Source organism: Helicoverpa armigera, chromosome 22, assembly GCF_030705265.1.
Source record: "Helicoverpa armigera isolate CAAS_96S chromosome 22, ASM3070526v1, whole genome shotgun sequence".
Lineage (NCBI taxonomy): Eukaryota > Metazoa > Arthropoda > Insecta > Lepidoptera > Noctuidae > Helicoverpa > Helicoverpa armigera.
This window is the reverse complement of record NC_087141.1, coordinates 36,520-58,033: the sequence shown is the minus strand read 5'-3', so window position 1 is coordinate 58,033 and position 21,514 is coordinate 36,520. Positions and strand designations below refer to the sequence as shown.

The 21,514-nt window shown below is 38.7% G+C and overlaps 3 protein-coding genes and 1 long non-coding RNA gene across 5 annotated transcripts; 2 read left to right on the top strand and 2 right to left on the bottom strand.

Annotated features, from left to right (window-relative positions):
• Positions 1-12,758: 12,758 nt before the first annotated feature.
• LOC135118439 (putative nuclease HARBI1) lies at positions 12,759-14,529 on the top strand. Its single transcript, XM_064040507.1, has 5 exons — positions 12,759-13,276; positions 13,375-13,706; positions 13,784-13,928; positions 14,012-14,338; positions 14,414-14,529. Exons 2-5 carry the CDS (start codon positions 13,533-13,535, stop codon positions 14,473-14,475), a joined length of 708 nt encoding a protein of 235 aa, XP_063896577.1. The 5' UTR covers positions 12,759-13,276; positions 13,375-13,532; the 3' UTR covers positions 14,476-14,529.
• LOC135118440 (uncharacterized) lies at positions 14,520-15,696 on the bottom strand. Its single transcript, XM_064040508.1, has 7 exons — positions 15,581-15,696; positions 15,424-15,490; positions 15,310-15,345; positions 15,109-15,201; positions 14,957-15,031; positions 14,772-14,863; positions 14,520-14,679 (listed from the first exon to the last, which is right to left on the bottom strand). Exons 1-7 carry the CDS (start codon positions 15,593-15,595, stop codon positions 14,527-14,529), a joined length of 531 nt encoding a protein of 176 aa, XP_063896578.1. The 5' UTR covers positions 15,596-15,696; the 3' UTR covers positions 14,520-14,526.
• Positions 15,697-17,468: 1,772 nt separating this feature from the next.
• LOC135118425 (uncharacterized) lies at positions 17,469-19,244 on the top strand. The gene is made up of 5 exons (XR_010277583.1): positions 17,469-17,993; positions 18,091-18,422; positions 18,500-18,644; positions 18,728-19,054; positions 19,130-19,244. It is a non-coding gene; the product is annotated as an uncharacterized LOC135118425 (long non-coding RNA).
• On the bottom strand, positions 19,235-21,477 carry LOC135118424 (uncharacterized). 2 transcript variants are annotated; one of them, XM_064040463.1, is made up of 9 exons: positions 20,902-21,477; positions 20,583-20,785; positions 20,296-20,481; positions 20,139-20,205; positions 20,025-20,060; positions 19,823-19,915; positions 19,671-19,745; positions 19,487-19,578; positions 19,235-19,394 (listed from the first exon to the last, which is right to left on the bottom strand). In XM_064040463.1, the coding sequence occupies exons 2-9, from the start codon at positions 20,586-20,588 to the stop codon at positions 19,242-19,244; spliced, it is 708 nt and encodes a 235-aa protein (XP_063896533.1). In that variant the 5' UTR covers positions 20,589-20,785; positions 20,902-21,477; the 3' UTR covers positions 19,235-19,241. The 2 variants fall into 2 exon arrangements, with proteins under 2 accessions (XP_063896533.1, XP_063896534.1); XM_064040464.1 differs by having other exon boundaries at positions 20,583-21,477.
• Between the last annotated feature and the right edge of the window lie 37 nt (positions 21,478-21,514).

Genomic DNA, 21,514 nt, shown 5'->3' with positions numbered 1-21,514 from the left:
TGATTTTTATAAGTAAGGCTGTTAATGTTTTGGCAATTATCCATTAAGTGAAATCATGTGTTTTTTGTTGTCCAATAAATCAGAAGGATGCATTATTTCAGCACAATTCTGAATGAAGTGAAGATAAAGCTATCAGGTGGAGTTAGGAGGGAGCTAAGCCGCTATCAGGCGCGACATGATAAGGGGAGCCGCGCCATCCATCATGCACTAATCCTTTACTCCGACGAACAACTTCCGCACAAGTAATGGGGGCTCGCGTGCTCGACCCGCCTCAACCCGCCTCGACCCGCCTCAACCTGTTGTTGTTGTTATCGTGTATTATAATAATACGCTCATGTTATTGTAATATACTACGAGCTAATATCGATACCTGACGGGTATGATGGCTCAGTGTCAGTTGGTTAACGCAACAGTAATAAATTGTAACTATAGTGTATCTACATAGTTAAAAAAAAAGAGTAAAACAAGCCCCACAATAATATTGATCAATCAAATGCTAAATATTGATGGAAAGCATCGCAGGCGGGGACCAACAGAGGCTTATTTATAGTCATTTCGGTTGTGCACCATTTAGCAGAATTTTCGTTGGTGGCGGTCAAGGTGGTCCCCGCCTGCGATGCTTTCCATCAATATTTAGCATTTGATTGATCAATATTATTGTGGGGCTTGTTTTACTCTTTTTTTAGTGTGCAGTCGGGTATTTTGTTTTTTAATAATTCTTTTATTTATAACTTTTAGCTGTTTTATTTAACGAAAATGTTGTAGATGTAGAAGACTATGTATATGTAAGTACCATTTTAAATTATTTCGACGACATTTGGCTTTAGATTACGAGTGATGTTACTTATGATTATCGGCTGTATACTCGAGCATATCCCCCTCCGCACCGCGCCGCGCGCCGCATGCCAGGCCACGCCCTATCTTTTTGCTTGCTAACGCATGAGTTGCTTTGCGTTGACGCAGAATTAACATGTTCCCGTGGGAATTTTGAGAAAAAACGTATCCTATATTAATTATTACTCCCGTGATTGAAATGAATCTAATGATACCGCATACATATTTTTTAAAGGAAATTTAGAAAAATATCCCGTGGGACTTTTAGGATAAAATGTATCCTATGACACTCCCGTAATCAAGACAAATCTAACGATACCTCATACATCAAAATCCATCAAGCCGTTTAGGCTACAGGAGGTCACAAAGGAACAGACATACATACATACATACATACTTACATACACTCGAAAAAACATTACCCTCCTTCTTTGGCAGTCGGGTAAAAACATTACCCTCCTTCTTTGGCAGTCGGGTAAAAATGTCAACGCATCGCTAAAATACTTACATACACTCGAAATATAATTTTAAAAGTGCGTAATTGTAATGTGCTAGCTAGTACAAAAGTGCTACGCAGGTGCTACGCGGCGTAGCAGTCAGTTCGCTGGAGTGCTACGCGGCGTAGCGGTCTGTGAGTTGGAGTGCTACGCGGCGTAGTGCTCGAGTGCTACGGTTTGAGCCGCCGCTCATGAAGTAATAACCGGAACGTGAGAGGTTTACTTGTTCAAAGGTTTTGTCCGGAATTCTATTTGAGACGCACTTTATTATATCCTTAAAACAATTTAAAAGACGGACACGATTGAAAGTGAAATTTGATTTTAAGAAGAAAATATTTTATTTCAGTAAGAAAACATTTGCCACTTATACATTTTTTTCGGAAGTCTGGTCAGTTATTTTAGTTGAAAGTGTCGCAGTCCCACTATTTCAGCTTTAGGTATGTAAGCGAGTTCCCCACTAGTCCAGTGGCAGTGATTTATGTCGCCTATACTCGTAAATTACAGCACAGCGTGTAATAACATCGCGCCGCGATTATTATTTCAAAAATTCATTGTTTCTGTTATATACGAGCGTCACGTATGTGCTGCACTCGTTACAACAGGCAGCGAGTTACTTGTAATTCATTCCGAACTATTATGGGAAACCGACTTCTTTGAGATCGCACAAGTCAACTCTAGATTTAGTGAAGTAACGCAATATCTCAAATAACATTCATACCTTACTATTGGCAAAAACAAATACATATTCTATCATAAATCACCCAAACCAAATAATAAGTTTTTTAATGATTTTTTGTATTGCCTTAATTAACATGATTGCAGTCGCTATCAGCCGCCCGCCATTACTTCAATAAACAACTTTCAATAACGACAAAGTTGAAATATTTCAGCATCGCATCATCAACTCAGTGATACTGAAGCGCACTCCCTCATTTACTTCCGAACAAATTGTCGCGAGCATAACTGTTTTATTTAAATAGCCGCCAATAAACCTGCTCGCTTTTTGTACCAACGGCGATTTCCGGCACTACGGACGGCACTCTTCAACTACGGCACGGCAACGGCATGGCAACGGCAACGCAACGGCATAGCTACAGCATGACAGCGGCTCGTTACAGTAATGAGTGTCATAAAGTCGCGGCACAAATGAAACGCATATAGTTGCCGCGACTCACAACTCGCGTCTGTGACTCGCGAGTTGCGGGTCGCGACTCGCTGCTCGACGATTGAAACGTGATTTTTATATTACTGTTTTGTGAGTGAGATTGTGTCGTAAATACGAATCATTTTATGAACGTCAGTTATGTTCTGTTTTATATCATTTTATATGACAGACGACCTCGCCTGAAATGCTATTGTTATACCTACTAAGTGTTGCTTTATATATTGGTGCCAGCGTGTGAGGTGTGTTAACGAGGTTTATTGGCTGCGGTCCTGCACATGCACACACGAGACTATATTTTTGTTGATCAGTTTGAACTATTTGACCTCCTGAGTGTAGCAATAACTGCAGTAAGCTCACGATAGCCTCGAGACGATGAGGTGTAACTGTGAAGTGGGTCACTTACCGAGGAGTCAGGCTTAACGGCGGCTTCATTAACCGAGAGGTAATAAACACAGCTTCACAACGTTCACGCTTTCACGACGCTCGGTTAAATCTCGCTTCAAATAAATGTTCGCGAATGGCGCATAACTTCACATTTGTGCTGGTAACTAATAGAGGAGGCATTGTTTATAAAAAAAAAAAACTTTTAATAGTAAATTCTTAAAACTAAGTCTCCGGAGACGAAATGGAGTAGACGATAGAAGTACTTACAATCTCTGCCGTGTCCTTCAGTGAAATCAAGCGTGATGTTGTTAACAGTTATTATGAAGTTCAACATATCGCCCATTATCCGTGAGCGATGTATTCACTCGCGCGGTGTTCACTCACGCAGCTCGGAGAGTCAGCTGTGGAGTGTGGGAGCTACACTTCCGCCGCACACAAACTAATGTTGCACTGCTCATCGTGTGGCCGGCGTGTTACCGAGAGTAATAGTGCAGTGTGCGCACCGCCTTATGCACACAACAGCTCACGCTTGGCCAACATATCGAACACGACAATAAGTCCATTGTTTAATGATGATGCTGTGGACTCACTTCCATCACAGTTATATACGAAGGTGACGCCATTTAAGGTAATATTAAGGTTTGTGGCGTGAACCCCCTGTGTCGTCACGGCGGCTGCACTCCCATTGTGTACAGTTTGGGCAGACGCACAACTTCGCGACAACGCTAGTCGGAGGTTACCCGCCGGTTTGTATTTACTTGCAAGAACTTTGCGCACGAGTTTACTCAAGACCAACATCTCACTCATCAAAACTAGCAGCAAACTGTAAAATAGAATATTCTGTATTTTTACCCGACTGCCAAAGAAGGAGGGTAATGTTTTTCGAGTGTATGTAAGTATGTATGTATGTATGTATGTATGTATGTCTGTTCCTTTGTGACCTCCTGTAGCCTAAACGGCTTGATGGATTTTGATGTATGAGGTATCGTTAGATTTGTCTTGATTACGGGAGTGTCATAGGATACATTTTATCCTAAAAGTCCCACGGGATATTTTTTCTAAATTTCCCTTTAAAAAAATATGTGTGCGGTATCATTAGATTCATTTCAATCACGGGAGTAATTAATATAGGATACGTTTTTTCTCAAAATTCCCACGGGAACATGTTAATTCTGCGTCAACGCAAAGCAACTCATGCGTTAGCAAGCAAAAAGATAGGGCGTGGCCTGGCATGCGGCGCGCGGCGCGGTGCGGAGGGGGATATGCTCGAGTATACAGCCCGAATGCGGGCACACGCATAAGGTAAAGTAAGGTAAAGTAAGGTACATAGTCTTCTACATCTACAACATTTTCGTTAAATAAAAACAGCTAAAAAGTTATAAATAAAAGAATTATTATTAAAAAAACAAAATACCCGACTGCACACAAAAAAGAGTAAAACAAGCCCACAATAATATTGATCAATCAAATGCTAAAACTAATTATAATACCGTTTAAACAATACCTATATTAAAATACACTACAATATGTGTTCGTAATCGATAGTTAAATAAACAGAAACTTATTTTGAATACAAATTTACTGAATATAATTTATAAATATTGATGGAAAGCATCGCAGGCGGGGACCACCTTGACCGCCACCAACGAAAATTCTGCTAAATGGTGCACAACCGAAATGACTATAAATAAGCCTCTGTTGGTCCCCGCCTGCGATGCTTTCCATCAATATTTATAAATTATATTCAGTAAATTTGTATTCAAAATAAGTTTCTGTTTATTTAACTATCGATTACGAACACATATTGTAGTGTATTTTAATATAGGTATTGTTTAAACGGTATTACATAATTAGTTTTTAGCATTTGATTGTTGAACCGAGTTTAAGAAGTCTGCAATAAAACTAAGTTATTTATAGTTTAATAAAATTGTATCTGGAATAGTACGCTCAGTACGCTGGCACTTGACAACGCTTCTGAGCTGAGTGCACGCAGTCGAGAGTAACGAGCCGATCCGACTCCGACCGCACTCAATCTCGATGCCGACTACTTAACGAATCGATTTAGACAGGGAGTCCCAACCACCGCTAGAACTATAACAATACGAATAGCAATATAACAAACAGCTTCTTGGTGTTCATTTCTGAAATAATTATATCGAAATGTACCGGCTGTGTGGCGTTGTTTTATTATGAACTGCAGAACTGGCGCGCTTTCACAGAAACAATCAGTAACAAGCGAAGCGCACGGATTTATTTTTATTTTATGTTTTGTACCTGTCTGTACTGATTAGTGGGAATGCTGTCGACCTGGTTCGTTACGCACCTACAATACTATGTACATACATATGTAAAGTACTTACAAACGCAAATATTTTAATGCTGTATGCGTCGTGAATACAATTATCTCGGCGCTGACAACAATTCCTCACACTTGGAACTTTCGACATGTGACGTCACACTCACCTACAGGGAACAACATTACACTATAATACATAGTCATACTGTAAATACTGTAAACTATCGATGTGAGCATGTCCTACAGAATTATGTAATTAAAGTTTATGCAACCATGTATTATATTATAGTATAAATAAAATATGTACAAAAGCGAACTTAATGCCATGGGCAACATCAGTGGCTTACACCCTTTACTCCCAGGGTACTATTTTTTTTACTTATTTTAGCGCATCGCTGTAATAAAAGCCAGCTAATGTGACAAACTATTACTACTTTGTAGCGAAACGACGAAAAATGTTAATGGAAAGAATGTCTCTCCCCGGCGCGTCTCTGAAGCACGCTCCAGCGACTGGTACGGGAACTAATAAACTACTTCATGTAAACTAAAGAATGTTCAGTGCAGCTATCGAGCAGCAAGTTATAAAAGCCCGAGTTGCTGGTAATTAGCTCTTAGCGCCCGGCTTCACTCGCAGACACACGTGTGCGCTTACTGAGTCTTCAGTGCAGGCTTTGAACTTATAAATTAAATATGTATTAAACTCAAAGTCAAAGTCAAAATCAAAGTCAAATCATTTATTTCATTTAGGCCTTTACAAGCACTTATGAACGTCAAAATTATAACTAAGTTTGATTCTAGTTGCCCATTCCAAAAGTAGCTTCCTATGGAGAAGAACGGGCAAGAAACTCCATGGTTACTCTTTTTAAAAATAATATAGTATTACAGTTTGTATGTATTGATACATACAGTAAAAGCATGCGAAGATCATGTAGAATCGCAAAGACAAATGAGGATAAAGTGACAATTAAAATGCTACATGGTGTTCACATTTACAAATTGGTTTATATTTTGGTACAAAGTTACAAACAAATAATCAAAAAGATGAATACAATTTTATTTGCTGGTGTAGTTTTAATTTGTTAATTAATTAGATATTGTCAGTATGTCCTATGGAGCAGGACCAGCATGTTTCCAAGCATTTTTATCTTGAATGTAATCTTCTAATTTATAATATGCTTGCTTACAAAGTGTGGCTTTTATATGAGTTTTAAACCGCAAGTCATTCAATTCCAGAATGTTGTCTGGTATTTTATTATAACGTTTGACACAATATCCCATGAAAGATGTATGTACTTTAGATAATCTAAACTGCGGGATAGCTAACTTATTTTTATTTCTAGTGTTATAATTATGTCTATCACATATTTTATCAAACAAATGTAAGTTTTTCCTAACATACATGATATTTTCATAAATAAATTGGCAAGGTACGGTCATGATATTAATTTTTTTAAACAGTTCCCTAAGAGATTCACGACTACGTAAGTTGTACATAGCTCTGACAGCTCGCTTTTGTAAGATAAATATGCATTCAATGTCAACAACTCATCTGCCAAACCCAGTACCTACCACTTGCTCGTGAATAGTTTTATATATAAACCGTTTAATAAAAGCTATGTATGTCTATTACGCCCACATAGCTGGTCCTATCTGAAACAAAATCTTCCCACGTGTCATAGTAAATCTCCGCTTCATTTTCAACCTACGATACACAATGATAACTTAAAAAGCGAGAAGCAAACAACAATTTTACAGTTTTGAAACAGCCCTTAGACTTGTCAGAAACTACATAATGTGTCTGTGTACTTTCACTGTAGGATCTGAAGCTATCAGTGTAAGCCTAAAACTGTTTTTTTTTTACTATAAAAAACTAGCAAACCAATCGGTAACCTTTACTACAGGTATCTAACAATACCGCTTATAACTTACATATTATTATGTAATGCAGGATCAACAGCAAGATAACCTCGACAAGCTCTCCCAGCTCGACACTCGCCACTGCCCACTGAGGCAGCTGATACTACAGAGTGTGAACCTCAAATATCGTGAGTGCTGATCAACGCCGCAGAGTGTGATTAGCGTAGTGGAGCCGATGACTCGCGCCACCAGCCTCGCGCCGCCACCACGCAGCGCAGTACAGAAGTCTCACCCCACGTGACTAACAACAGAGCGGTTCCAGATTTGTTTGAATTGTAGGTGTTCACTCCACACAGATAACATATTAATCCTGCTCACTTCACCTTGAATTAAGAAAGCAATTCTTATCGCTGTGGTGAGAAACATGAGGTCCCAGATTTTGTATTATTATTTATTGGTGTTCTACCTTCTGTATGACGCGGTATACCTCCCCCCCTCGCCCCCTGGAGCCCTCGCCCTTGCGCCAAGTATTAGCATAAAGATATTAACTCGTGTAATGGCGTGCATGGTGCTGACAGTTGGCGGGACCGCGTCACGCCCGCTCACACTCCACAACGGAAAAAGTTAATTTATCGCAAGAAAATACGCACTCACGGTTATATTAACAAGTACGGCTTCCCGACTCACTCACGCTCCGGGAAGCTTTCCAACATTCCGCCACATCTCAAATATCTCATACGCACTTCAACTTGACGGACTGGTTCAAACAAAACTTTACAAATCTGATACCTTCTTAAAGTTGGAGAGTGATGCCTGGCCATTGCTGGGTAACAAGCCAAATGGTATCGATACTTTAAACAGTATTAGAGGAAAGTTTATGGCAGCGGCCGTGCGGCTACATATGTCCAGTACAGTCACTCACTGAAACCTAATTAATGTAAACTCTTAGTAATCTGTGCGTCGTAGTCCTGCCTCACCTTGATTAATAAATATATGCAAAATCAATGTACTAACGTGATACCATGTCTTATACTGAGTTATGTACCTAAAATGTAATTGATTACAGGCACTAGTTAGGAGTGGCGGCGTGTTGGCGAATTATACAATGTTGTCAATTATACAATAAACCTAAACATTATCTAATATAGGCTAGACGCAAATTACGCTAGCCGAAAATTTGCTTTAGTATGAATAAAGTCGTACCTACACGTACCTGTAATATTTGTGAGTGAGTAGGAGGGATCGATGCCACTAATAAGTTCACGTACTCATCAGATTGAGTTACGTGAAGCGTCGTGTGCACGTGACGTCACGCGGCCTCCAGCACAGCGCCTCGTCCTGCCACGCTACACGTTACATGTCAACCTGCGCGACCCTCACGCTCAGCAGCTGATGACTGACTGACTCTGTTCACCAGCTTCTGAATGGAATATGAGATCCTCCATCACACAGTGACCATAATACTCTGCACAAATTGTTGAACATTATAATTTGGTTCCGTTAGATCAAAAGGTCAACTTGTGATGCATTGCTTACATATTTATCGTGCAGCTTGAATACCTACTGACAATAAATACCACCCCAATGGTCAGGCTTCGATGTATTTAGGTACTTTAAAATAGAGCCCTGCATTCGTGTATAATATTATAGGTAATTTCGTAAGTACCTATTTCAATTTCGTGCGTTTCTCATTCATTCATGGTCTGAAATAAAATTTATTATTATTATTTAAAATATGAAGTGGTATATTGTACAAATAGTGTTGTGTGCAGCAACAACCCGACCCTGTGCCTGCGTACACAAGCTCTCGGCACTGAGTCAACAGCGCGCCGCGCCGCGCGGGCGACAGCGGGGGAGGGGTGCCCCGGCGCGGGGGGGGGAGGATCACAGGATAAGCGAATAAAAGGCAATAAGTTATTGCAAATGGTTCGATAGCGCCCTCGGTCCGGCTCCATAGCTATCGATTACCACTCTCCGCTCGATTTACCCCGATTTACTTTATTATTATAAATTGATTACTTCTGATAAAAAAGTCATGGAGACTTACTGGGTAAGAAACCAACCTCCAACAACCAGGTACAAATGCTTAGGTTCCATTCCCGGCCAGGCTAGTACCAATGCAAGTTTGTTTGTACTGTTCAAATATGTCTTGGACACCAATGACTGTATTTCTAGCCTGAGATAACTAAAAACTACTTAAAACGTCTTACTATGCATCATATAAGGTAAATGGTATATAATACACCAAAACATATTTTCTTCTTTTTAGATCGTTTAAATAAAAGGTTTTGTGTATTTATGATTTTTATGTTATAACTAGCTTCTGTCAGCGGTTTCACCCGCATCCCGTGGGAACTACTTCCTGTACCGAGATAAGTAGCCTATTGCAAATAAATATATATAAGTACTCGATAAATGGGCTATCTAACACTGAAAGAAATTTTCAAATCGGACCAGTAGTTCCTGAGATTAGCGCGTTCAAACAAACAAACAAACAAAATCTTCAGCTTTATAATTTTAGTATAGATAATGTTATAATCAAGTAATTTTATTTGTGCTAATACTATTGAACTTTCCCCTAGGTTCTAGTATCGTGGTGTGTCGCTCCGGAGCCGACAGCCGCCGGCGGCGCGCCCGGGCCGACATGCGGCACGTAGCGCTTAATTAAACCCGCCTCAAATGTTCCAATGCATTTACATTGCCTCAACCGGACTCGAACCCAAAGCGAACTGCAAAACACCACGCTCGCCTCTTTTTGTTCACTCCCAGTTTAACACCATTGTACGACGAATATGCACTGTTATACATACGTTTAATATAAAGCTGCGTATTTCATGAAAGTATTTCAACAAAAAACTGCAATCACTTATATGTGAATTACTGTAGAGTTACGTTTTAACTAAGTGTTGACAGCATTCAGCAGACACAGCAACCATATTTATAGTAAGGTTAAAAAATAATTACTTACTCTCAAAAAAAAATTAATAATAGTGTGAATACAAAAAAAATATTTAAAAAAAAGCGTGGGGTGCATGGTGTCAATAGTTATAAATATTTTATTGACAGATATGAGTACAGTGATTTTCATTTCGATAATATCTTAAAAAGCACCCCACGCTTTTTTTAAATATATTTTTTTTTGTATTCACACTATTATTAATTTATATTCATTAAAATTTATTTCCTATTTTTTAGTTCGTTTTTCTATAAAAAGCGTGTTTTTTAGTTTTTTTAAACTATTATTTATTTTCTACTTTTTAGTTTGTTTTCAAACTATTATTTGTTTTGTAGAATTAAAATTCTCTTTAGTATATACAAAAATTTGTCAATATTAGAGAAAACGGCTAAAGATAATTATTGGAAATAAAAATTAACATCGAGTCCTGCCTTATCGACTGTAGAGAAAAATTCTAGAAAATTTTAATTAATTTTCTTACCTTATCGACTATAGATGAAAATTATATAAATTAACAAAGATCATATTTTGCAAATTGAAAAGCCTAGAAGTCGGTGTCTAAGTTAATTTTGCCACCGACTTCTAGGCCGATGCACCTAAAATTAGTTTTTTTTTTTGTTTTTTAGTGTTTTGGGAACTTGGTTTAATTTTTTTGTAAAAAGGTTATTTATTTAAAGCTTTTCAGTGATACGAATAGTTGTCACTATCCATACAAGTGGGAAGTTCTCATCAATACAAAGAATATAAGTCCAAACGAGGTATTTTACATATTCAGTTGTCGAGTTCCCTTGACTTTCTCTGGTCTCCATCATCAGGTCAGCTCCAAACCTTCACTGTTGCATAGGTCTTGTCAATACGAATAATTTAAGCCCAAACACGAGGTAGTTTACATATTCAGTTGTCGAGTTCCCTCCATTTCCTCTGGTCTCCATCATCAGGTCAGCTCCAAACCTTCACTGTTGCAAAGGTCTTGTCAATACAAATAATTTAAGCCCAAACACGAGGTAGTTTACATATTCAGTTGTCGAGTTCCCTCGACCCTCTCTGGTCTCCATCATCAGGTCAGCTCCAAATCTTCACAGTTGAATAGTGCTTTTAAGCGTACACCTAACTGTCAAGTTTTTACCCTATGTATGCCTACAAGTTTTGAAGGTTGCCCTCGATTTCTCAGGGTTTCCATCATCAGATCCTGACCTGATGAATATGGGACCAACTGGCAGCTATTCCAAGTCGAACAAAAAAAGAATCATGTAAATCGGTCTATAAACCTCGGAGTAATCGATGTGTATGTGTAACCTCCTCCTTTTTGGGAAGTCGGTTAAAATGGAATAATTTTATCAAATTAGTGTATTGTCATCGGTCCTCAATAAATCTACAAAGTTTGAACGAAATCTGGCCGTTTAAAGTGGGTCAAAATCGCGCCCAAAGAAGTCGGTTACAAACAAACATACAAACATACAAACCTACAAACATACAAACATACAGGTGAAGCTAATAAAAAGCGTGTAATAACACTTTGACTATAATGTTATCGCAATAATGGTACCTATTCCCTTTTTTTAGAATATGAAAATGCATGAAACAAAACACAAGTTTAATAAAATTGTATCATGAAATAAAATAAGTAGTTACTACCTAGGTATATCAACAAATACCATACTTGTTCACAAGTCGCCGAAGACTAAACTTATACCTAACTTGCTTTATTTTGTTTTATTTCGGCAAATAAACTAGTTCGCAATGTTTCGCCGAGCGCTATTAATGCGCAGTAGGTGTGGCGTGCCGCTGACAATTCATTTTAAATAACTTTTGTAATCGCGTTCACGTTGTTTTTATGAACAAAATGCTTCCAATTTACTATGACTATCATTCAAGTCGTTTATTGTTTGTTTTATCTAGAGTGGACGGCCGCTACAGGCACTGACCTACGTTAACACTGCACTCTCTTGAAGTTAGTCTGCTAATATAGCAACACTTGTATAGCCGCGCACGTGTGTGTGTGTGTGGAGGTGTTGAGGCGAGCGAGGCGCGTGACGCCGGTCGCCGCCGGCCGCGTCGCGTCGCGCACAACTTTTAATTGACTTTCACACTAACAATAGTTTGCCCAAAATTACAATGTTTAACGTGCTACGGATGTTGTATTACATTAGCTCTTTCAACTTTCCCGACTGCAAGAATTTCTCAACATATTGCTGAATTTACTCGTATCAAAATATAGCAATATTTAAATGATTATGCTTTCAAAATTAAGGAGATTATGTAAGTTTTCCTCGAATTGAAACCTAAAAGCTTTACGTAGAAGCTGGCGAGCTCCACTTAATGTTACTTCAGGGTAATGTCCCCGGTGCCGCGCCTCCGGTAGACACCTATAAACACCGTAACGTTTGATTAATTGAATTTCAGCTGAACGTCAAAACTTACGTCTAACAGCGATCCGTAAGTGCGGCCTGCGACGACTAGACCTTTAAGCCTCTATCTTACAATATCAACTGAAAACATGATTATCTCAGTCAATTACTCGGACAACTAATCTAATTAAGTATGTGTCCAAATATTGTTATTACCATTTATAATCTGTAAGAGGCAATTCGTGTGGGATAGGTATAGTGCCGACGATGATGTGTAGCAATGTGCGACAATCGCGAGTGATGACACAGATTCATGAATTAAACCGAGTGAACATTTGTCGCAAGAGGTCAAGGCTTATACACCCACAGGTTGGCGACATGCTGGGGCAAATGTTGGATCCAACAAACGTACCGAACTGGGCCTGCAGTCTCGACAAAGATAGCGATCGCTTAACGACAAAATTCGGTCGATAAGTCCTAACGATCCGATCGTAACGATTTTTGGTAGTCTCTACTGCCAAAACTATCGAGTGTCATCGCAAAGTTACCGAATATTTTCGGTAAGATAACGATTTATCGTTATGTCATAGAATTTCCTTGCGACAGTTTTTGACAGCCCGCTAAGTGATAGCTACTATCGATATCGTTCCTATATTTGTTTATTTTACGTCAGAAAATATTAAATAAATAGTAATTTAATAAATAATGGCTTCTGAATATTTAGCATGGGACTTAGTTGTGCTCGAGCACAGACGCGATGTGCTTATGGGTCGACAAATAGCACGAAACAAGCGAAACGATGAAAATCCCTTGGATTTGGAGGATGGCCAATTTCTTCAAATGTATAGAATTTCAAAGGAAATGTTTCACAGGCTACTAAGTGAACTGCGTCCATCTCTCCAAAGACGACGGCCTTACGGACTTTCTGTGGAGTCCCAAGTAAGTGTCTTTGCGACCTACCGTGCATAAATAATATTTCTATAATATATTTTTCTTATAACTAAGGTTGAACTTTTTTTAAATTTTCTTCTTATTAGATACTGACGGCACTCCGATTTTACGCATGTGGGTGCTACCAACAACCTGTTGGCTTGCAGTGGGGTTGTAGCATGAGCCAAAAATCTGTTAGCCGAGTCATCCGGGCTGTAACTTCGGCAATAAATGAAAACTTTTAAGAAAATATATTAAATTTCCAATGACTCAAGGAGAACGCCATGCGGCAAAACAGAAATTTAGAAATGCCCCACAGCCATTCCCAGGGGTAATTGGAGCCATTGATTGCACCCATATAAAAATTTTAGCTCCTAAGACCAATGAGGAGTCTTATGTGAGTGGTCACCATGAGGGCCATTCATTAAATGTGCAAGCTGTAAGTTGACCTTCAGTTCTATAATATCTAAAAATATTGTTTGAAAAATATGTACTTACATATTTAATATATTACAGGTGTGTGACCCTGATCTTATTATTTTAAATATTAATGCTCGATGGCCAGGAGCGAGACATGATGCTCACATATGGGCAAATTCACCGGTGCGCTCAACAATGAAGCGACATTTTGAAAATGGGGACCGCCGTGCTTGGCTGCTTGGTAAATAAATGAACATTATAAATCTGCCTCGAAGAGGTTGCCCATTCGACTTCTGAAATTACTTTGTATTTTTAATCTTTTAGGTGATGATGGATATCCTCTGGAACCGTGGTTAATGACTCCCATAAAACATCAACAGCCTGGCACACCGGAATATAAATATACCGAAGCACACTGCTCAGCTAGGAACATCATAGAAAGATGCTTCGGTGTGCTAAAATCTGTGTTTAGATGTCTATCACACCAACGCCAGTTAATGTACGAACCCTATATGGCTGGCCTAATAATTAACGCATGTGCAGTGCTCCACAATATGCGGATAACATATAAATTACCGGAACCAGAGTCCACCACATCCATGCAGCTGGTGGATAATAGTAGATTCCATGATGATATGTTAGAAGTTACAGGTAACTTATGAACTGATTTTTTATTTTACTATGTATGTATACCTAACACCAATACATTTTATTTTTGTTATGCAGGTTCTGGGCGAGCTGTTGCAGAGCGCATAAGAAGAAGGCTAATTAACACTAGTTTCACATAATTATTATACTTTTTTCATTTATGTACTGTTTCAAATAAAAAACATTTTATATCATTTATTATTTTTATTTATGTAATTATTTATTGCGTCAGCTATTTTGTTTCCGACTTTTACCAATTGCAGCGTCGCCTCGGCTTGTACCTTGGCTGCCTCAGCCTGCATCTTGGCAGCATCTGCTTGCGCTTGAGCAGCAGTTGCCAGCATCTAAAAAACGTTGGATTTACTGAATGTGTCTTAATGTTCTCTAGCATGCTAGTGTGTATAATAATTAAGAGGAAATTTACACTATAACACACCTTCATTGTAGCAGCATTTGCTTCTGCAACTGCTAGAAATTCTCGTCGAGCTGCACTATATTGCTCAGAAACACTTTGGCGAGGATTCAGATCTGAAAATACCCAAAATTATTGGTATTGTAGGAATTATTGGCTGACCCACCTGCAGAACTAATGTTTTTATTATAAATAAAATTTAAGCTTACTCCTCTTTCTTCTGGGTCTCTGTCGCAGTGGTGGTGTTGATGATGCAACAGTTTCTGTCCTTCTGCCACGTACTGCTGGAATTATCAATTATAACACATTAAATAAAAATCAATGAAAATAAACATAGGTGAGCAAAATAACTGCAACTTACTCATTTGTAGTACTGGCGACTGAGGGGCATCTTGCACTTGTTCTTGGATGGGTGGTGGTGAAGAACCAGCCGTTGCTCTGCTGTCATTGATTGCTAAAATATTTTGTTAATTAATATTTTGGTAACATTAGTGTACAGATGTATACACATAATAAAATATATTATAGCAGTAACCAACTAGTTACTAAAACTCCAACTTACTTGTTTCAGTCGGTAACAATTCCACAAAATCTCTAGCTGTAATAAAATAAATAGTAACATTAAAATTAAAATAATTATATTTTGAATTGAGTACCTATTAATTTAAAAACTTACCCTGAGAATGAGGTAAGGTGAGAACCTCAGAGATTACCACCCCAGCCTCCATCTCATGTTGTAATAACTGTAAATAACAATAAAAGTATTTTTAGTGTTATCAACATTCAAAGATTGAGAATATTAAATTGTATTGAATACAATAATCACAACTTACATCTTCCTCTGGCATAGCGTCCGGGCAGTCTGTCCCAAAGGAATAATCTGCCCCAACTATTGAAATTATCCGGCTCTCGGCCTCGGTCAGGGAGCAGTGCTGACGCCTCGGTTGCCGGTACGTTTTGTTCTTTTTAATTTTGCCGCCTTACTGCAAGCGCGGCTTTTAAGTCTCCAAACCTACAATTAGAATAATTAACTCAAGTAAATAATAAAAAAAAACTGACGTGGCATGTACATGCTTATAATTAAAACCAATTCAATCTTTGAAAAAGACTTACCGTCATCCACTGCTCTGGTGTCTTTCTAGACCCGTTAGGGAGATTATTGAGCTCCTCGGCAACCTCCCTCCAGCCCGTTTCGAAATTTTCCCGGCCCTGCAAGCCGGTAAATTTCCGCGTGCAAATATGGACGCGCTTCTAATATTGATAGTAGTGCATCAATTTGAGCGGGTGTAACACGAGGGCTACGCAGACGCTTACGCCTGAAACATTAAAGTAGTCATTATGTAAACACAGAATACTTCGGATGTATACAAAGTATTCAATTTAGTAAGTACCAAGAATAGGAATAAAAAATTCTCGTTGTAGATGTACTTACCTGACGCTCAAGCTGCTGGCACCCGGCAGGCCTGCGCCTGTTTCAATGACTTCACCGTCCATGAATAGTAATGAATACACCGTTCTCCTTTATTATTATTATAAATCAAACCAATGTTCAAGTGCACAAACAAACTTGACATTGACAGTTTGTTTATGTTCTATGTCTGTATTGCAAGTACGCAAACTATTAAGATCTTTAATATGTTTTTTTAAAACGGTATGTTTTACTTACACGGTTCGATGCAAAAAGTTTTAATATGATAAGGTTCATCTATTTTCTTTATAATTGTCAAAGGAAACAAAATTGGTTGTGCAAATCTTGTCTACCATTTCTCCCTATAATACAAGGATTTTTTTTACATGCAACATTTTAATACAAATTCACCGCACTATGAATACGGTTTTCGCTATCGTACCGACACGAATATGTCATGATAATTAGCGATGTTGCCCGCTATCTCGGCTGTCGAGACTTGCGTTTATCGTTACTGTCGTTATGGCAAGCGAATATTTTCGTTAATATTTAGCGACTGTCAGTTTGCGATCGAATCGCTATCTTATGTCGAGACTGCAGGCCCTGGGCGCCGTCAAACGCACCGCACATCTGAGCGGTGGCGTCTCTATTCACCATTGTAACTTAATCTGACTGACTTGACTGTGCTACAGAAAATAAACAACACTTAATATATAAAAGGTAAAATGAAAATATAGGTATAAGTAGTTCTTTTATGCTTTCAGTTGGGGCAGCAGTAAACGGCGCCACACACGGCACTTGTCTTTATACCTGTATTGGAACACTTACACAAGTTATTAATACAAAATGAGCTCGGCACGTGTATGCCGCATGTGGGTGACCTCTAACTTCCCGTCACCCGGGGACCACTCTTCAGAGATACTGACTGGTCGTCACCAATCGTCATTGAGATACGAGACATCTTCAGCGCCCTAACGATGTGCCCTTTGGTGTTCCACGAGAGGTGTTTGTGTGCGCTTTGACGATGACCAATATTGTAATGCAGTACCCGCCATTTACATTAGTACATACATACATACCTGCTGCGACAAATCACATCTTTCGCTCTGGTAATAGAACGATCCGTGACTATGACTAGACTTTGTGCGTCTAGATTTTTACCCGGATTCCAAGAAGGATTGTTTTATTTTGTGTAAGATTTAGATCGTCACCTATAAGGCTCTTCTGGTCCATAGTCAACTGATGCCCCATACCAGGTACTCGTATCGATATACTTCCAGTAGACCGGACGTAGGCACCTAGCGCTAACATACCCCAGGGCCTGCAGTCTCGACAAAGATAGCGATCGCTTAACGACAAAATTCGGTCGATAAGTCCTAACGATCCGATCGTAACGATTTTTGGTAGTCTCTACTGCCAAAACTATCGAGTGTCATCGCAAAGTTACCGAATATTTTCGGTAAGATAACGATTTATCGTTATGTCATAGAATTTCCTTGCGACAGTTTTTGACAGCCCGCTAAGTGATAGCTACTATCGATATCGTTCCTATATTTGTTTATTTTACGTCAGAAAATATTAAATAAATAGTAATTTAATAAATAATGGCTTCTGAATATTTAGCATGGGACTTAGTTGTGCTCGAGCACAGACGCGATGTGCTTATGGGTCGACAAATAGCACGAAACAAGCGAAACGATGAAAATCCCTTGGATTTGGAGGATGGCCAATTTCTTCAAATGTATAGAATTTCAAAGGAAATGTTTCACAGGCTACTAAGTGAACTGCGTCCATCTCTCCAAAGACGACGGCCTTACGGACTTTCTGTGGAGTCCCAAGTAAGTGTCTTTGCGACCTACCGTGCATAAATAATATTTCTATAATATATTTTTTCTTATAACTAAGGTTGAACTTTTTAAATTTTCTTCTTATTAGATACTGACGGCACTCCGATTTTACGCATGTGGGTGCTACCAACAACCTGTTGGCTTGCAGTGGGGTTGTAGCATGAGCCAAAAATCTGTTAGCCGAGTCATCCGGGCTGTAACTTCGGCAATAAATGAAAAACTTTTAAGAAAATATATTAAATTTCCAATGACTCAAGGAGAACGCCATGCGGCAAAACAGAAATTTAGAAATGCCCCACAGCCATTCCCAGGGGTATTGGAGCCATTGATTGCACCCATATAAAAATTTTAGCTCCTAAGACCAATGAGGAGTCTTATGTGAGTGGTCACCATGAGGGCCATTCATTAAATGTGCAAGCTGTAAGTTGACCTTCAGTTCTATAATATCTAAAAATATTGTTTGAAAAATATGTACTTACATATTTAATATATTACAGGTGTGTGACCCTGATCTTATTATTTTAAATATTAATGCTCGATGGCCAGGAGCGAGACATGATGCTCACATATGGGCAAATTCACCGGTGCGCTCAACAATGAAGCGACATTTTGAAAATGGGGACCGCCGTGCTTGGCTGCTTGGTAAATAAATGAACATTATAAATCTGCCTCGAAGAGGTTGCCCATTCGACTTCTGAAATTACTTTGTATTTTTAATCTTTTAGGTGATGATGGATATCCTCTGGAACCGTGGTTAATGACTCCCATAAAACATCAACAGCCTGGCACACCGGAATATAAATATACCGAAGCACACTGCTCAGCTAGGAACATCATAGAAAGATGCTTCGGTGTGCTAAAATCTGTGTTTAGATGTCTATCACACCAACGCCAGTTAATGTACGAACCCTATATGGCTGGCCTAATAATTAACGCATGTGCAGTGCTCCACAATATGCGGATAACATATAAATTACCGGAACCAGAGTCCACCACATCCATGCAGCTGGTGGATAATAGTAGATTCCATGATGATATGTTAGAAGTTACAGGTAACTTATGAACTGATTTTTTATTTTACTATGTATGTATACCTAACACCAATACATTTTATTTTTGTTATGCAGGTTCTGGGCGAGCTGTTGCAGAGCGCATAAGAAGAAGGCTAATTAACACTAGTTTCACATAATTATTATACTTTTTTCATTTATGTACTGTTTCAAATAAAAACATTTTATATCATTTATTATTTTTATTTATGTAATTATTTATTGCGTCAGCTATTTTGTTTCCGACTTTTACCAATTGCAGCGTCGCCTCGGCTTGTACCTTGGCTGCCTCAGCCTGCATCTTGGCAGCATCTGCTTGCGCTTGAGCAGCAGTTGCCAGCATCTAAAAAACGTTGGATTTACTGAATGTGTCTTAATGTTCTCTAGCATGCTAGTGTGTATAATAATTAAGAGGAAATTTACACTATAACACACCTTCATTGTAGCAGCATTTGCTTCTGCAACTGCTAGAAATTCTCGTCGAGCTGCACTATATTGCTCAGAAACACTTTGGCGAGGATTCAGATCTGAAAATACCCAAAATTATTGGTATTGTAGGAATTATTGGCTGACCCACCTGCAGAACTAATGTTTTATTATAAATAAAATTTAAGCTTACTCCTCTTTCTTCTGGGTCTCTGTCGCAGTGGTGGTGTTGATGATGCAACAGTTTCTGTCCTTCTGCCACGTACTGCTGGAATTATCAATTATAACACATTAAATAAAAATCAATGAAAATAAACATAGGTGAGCAAAATAACTGCAACTTACTCATTTGTAGTACTGGCGACTGAGGGGCATCTTGCACTTGTTCTTGGATGGGTGGTGGTGAAGAACCAGCCGTTGCTCTGCTGTCATTGATTGCTAAAATATTTTGTTAATTAATATTTTGGTAACATTAGTGTACAGATGTATACACATAATAAAATATATTATAGCAGTAACCAACTAGTTACTAAAAACTCCAACTTACTTGTTTCAGTCGGTAACAATTCCACAAAATCTCTAGCTGTAATAAAATAAATAGTAACATTAAAATTAAAATAATTATATTTTGAATTGAGTACCTATTAATTTAAAAACTTACCCTGAGAATGAGGTAAGGTGAGAACCTCAGAGATTACCACCCCAGCCTCCATCTCATGTTGTAATAACTGTAAATAACAATAAAAGTATTTTTAGTGTTATCAACATTCAAAGATTGAGAATATTAAATTGTATTGAATACAATAATCACAACTTACATCTTCCTCTGGCATAGCGTCCGGGCAGTCTGTCCCAAAGGAATAATCTGCCCCAACTATTGAAATTATCCGGCTCTCGGCCTCGGTCAGGGGAGCAGTGCTGACGCCTCGGTTGCCGGTACGTTTTTGTTCTTTTTTTAATTTTGCCGCCTTACTGCAAGCGCGGCTTTTTAAGTCTCTCCAAACCTACAATTAGAATAATTAACTCAAGTAAATAATAAAAAAAAACTGACGTGGCATGTACATGCTTATAATTAAAACCAATTCAATCTTTGAAAAAGACTTACCGTCATCCACTGCTCTGGTGTCTTTCTAGACCCGTTAGGGAGATTATTGAGCTCCTCGGCAACCTCCCTCCAGCCCGTTTCGAAATTTTCCCGGCCCTGCAAGCCGGTAAATTTCCGCGTGCAAATATGGACGCGCTTCTAATATTGATAGTAGTGCATCAATTTGAGCGGGTGTAACACGAGGGCTACGCAGACGCTTACGCCTGAAACATTAAAGTAGTCATTATGTAAACACAGAATACTTCGGATGTATACAAAGTATTCAATTTAGTAAGTACCAAGAATAGGAATAAAAAATTCTCGTTGTAGATGTACTTACCTGACGCTCAAGCTGCTGGCACCCGGCAGGCCTGCGCCTGTTTCAATGACTTCACCGTCCATGAATAGTAATGAATACACCGTTCTCCTTTATTATTATTATAAATCAAACCAATGTTCAAGTGCACAAACAAACTTGACATTGACAGTTTGTTTATGTTCTATGTCTGTATTGCAAGTACGCAAACTATTAAGATCTTTAATATGTGTTTTCTTAAAAAACGGTATGTTTTACTTACACGGTTCGATGCAAAAAGTTTTAATATGATAAGGTTCATCTATTTTCTTTATAATTGTCAAAGGAAACAAAATTGGTTGTGCAAATCTTGTCTACCATTTCTCCCTATAATACAAGGATTTTTTTTACATGCAACATTTTAATACAAATTCACCGCACTATGAATACGGTTTTCGCTATCGTACCGACACGAATATGTCATGATAATTAGCGATGTTGCCCGCTATCTCGGCTGTCGAGACTTGCGTTTATCGTTACTGTCGTTATGGCAAGCGAATATTTTCGTTAATATTTAGCGACTGTCAGTTTGCGATCGAATCGCTATCTTATGTCGAGACTGCAGGCCCAGGTACAATCGTACCGACAAACAAACTCC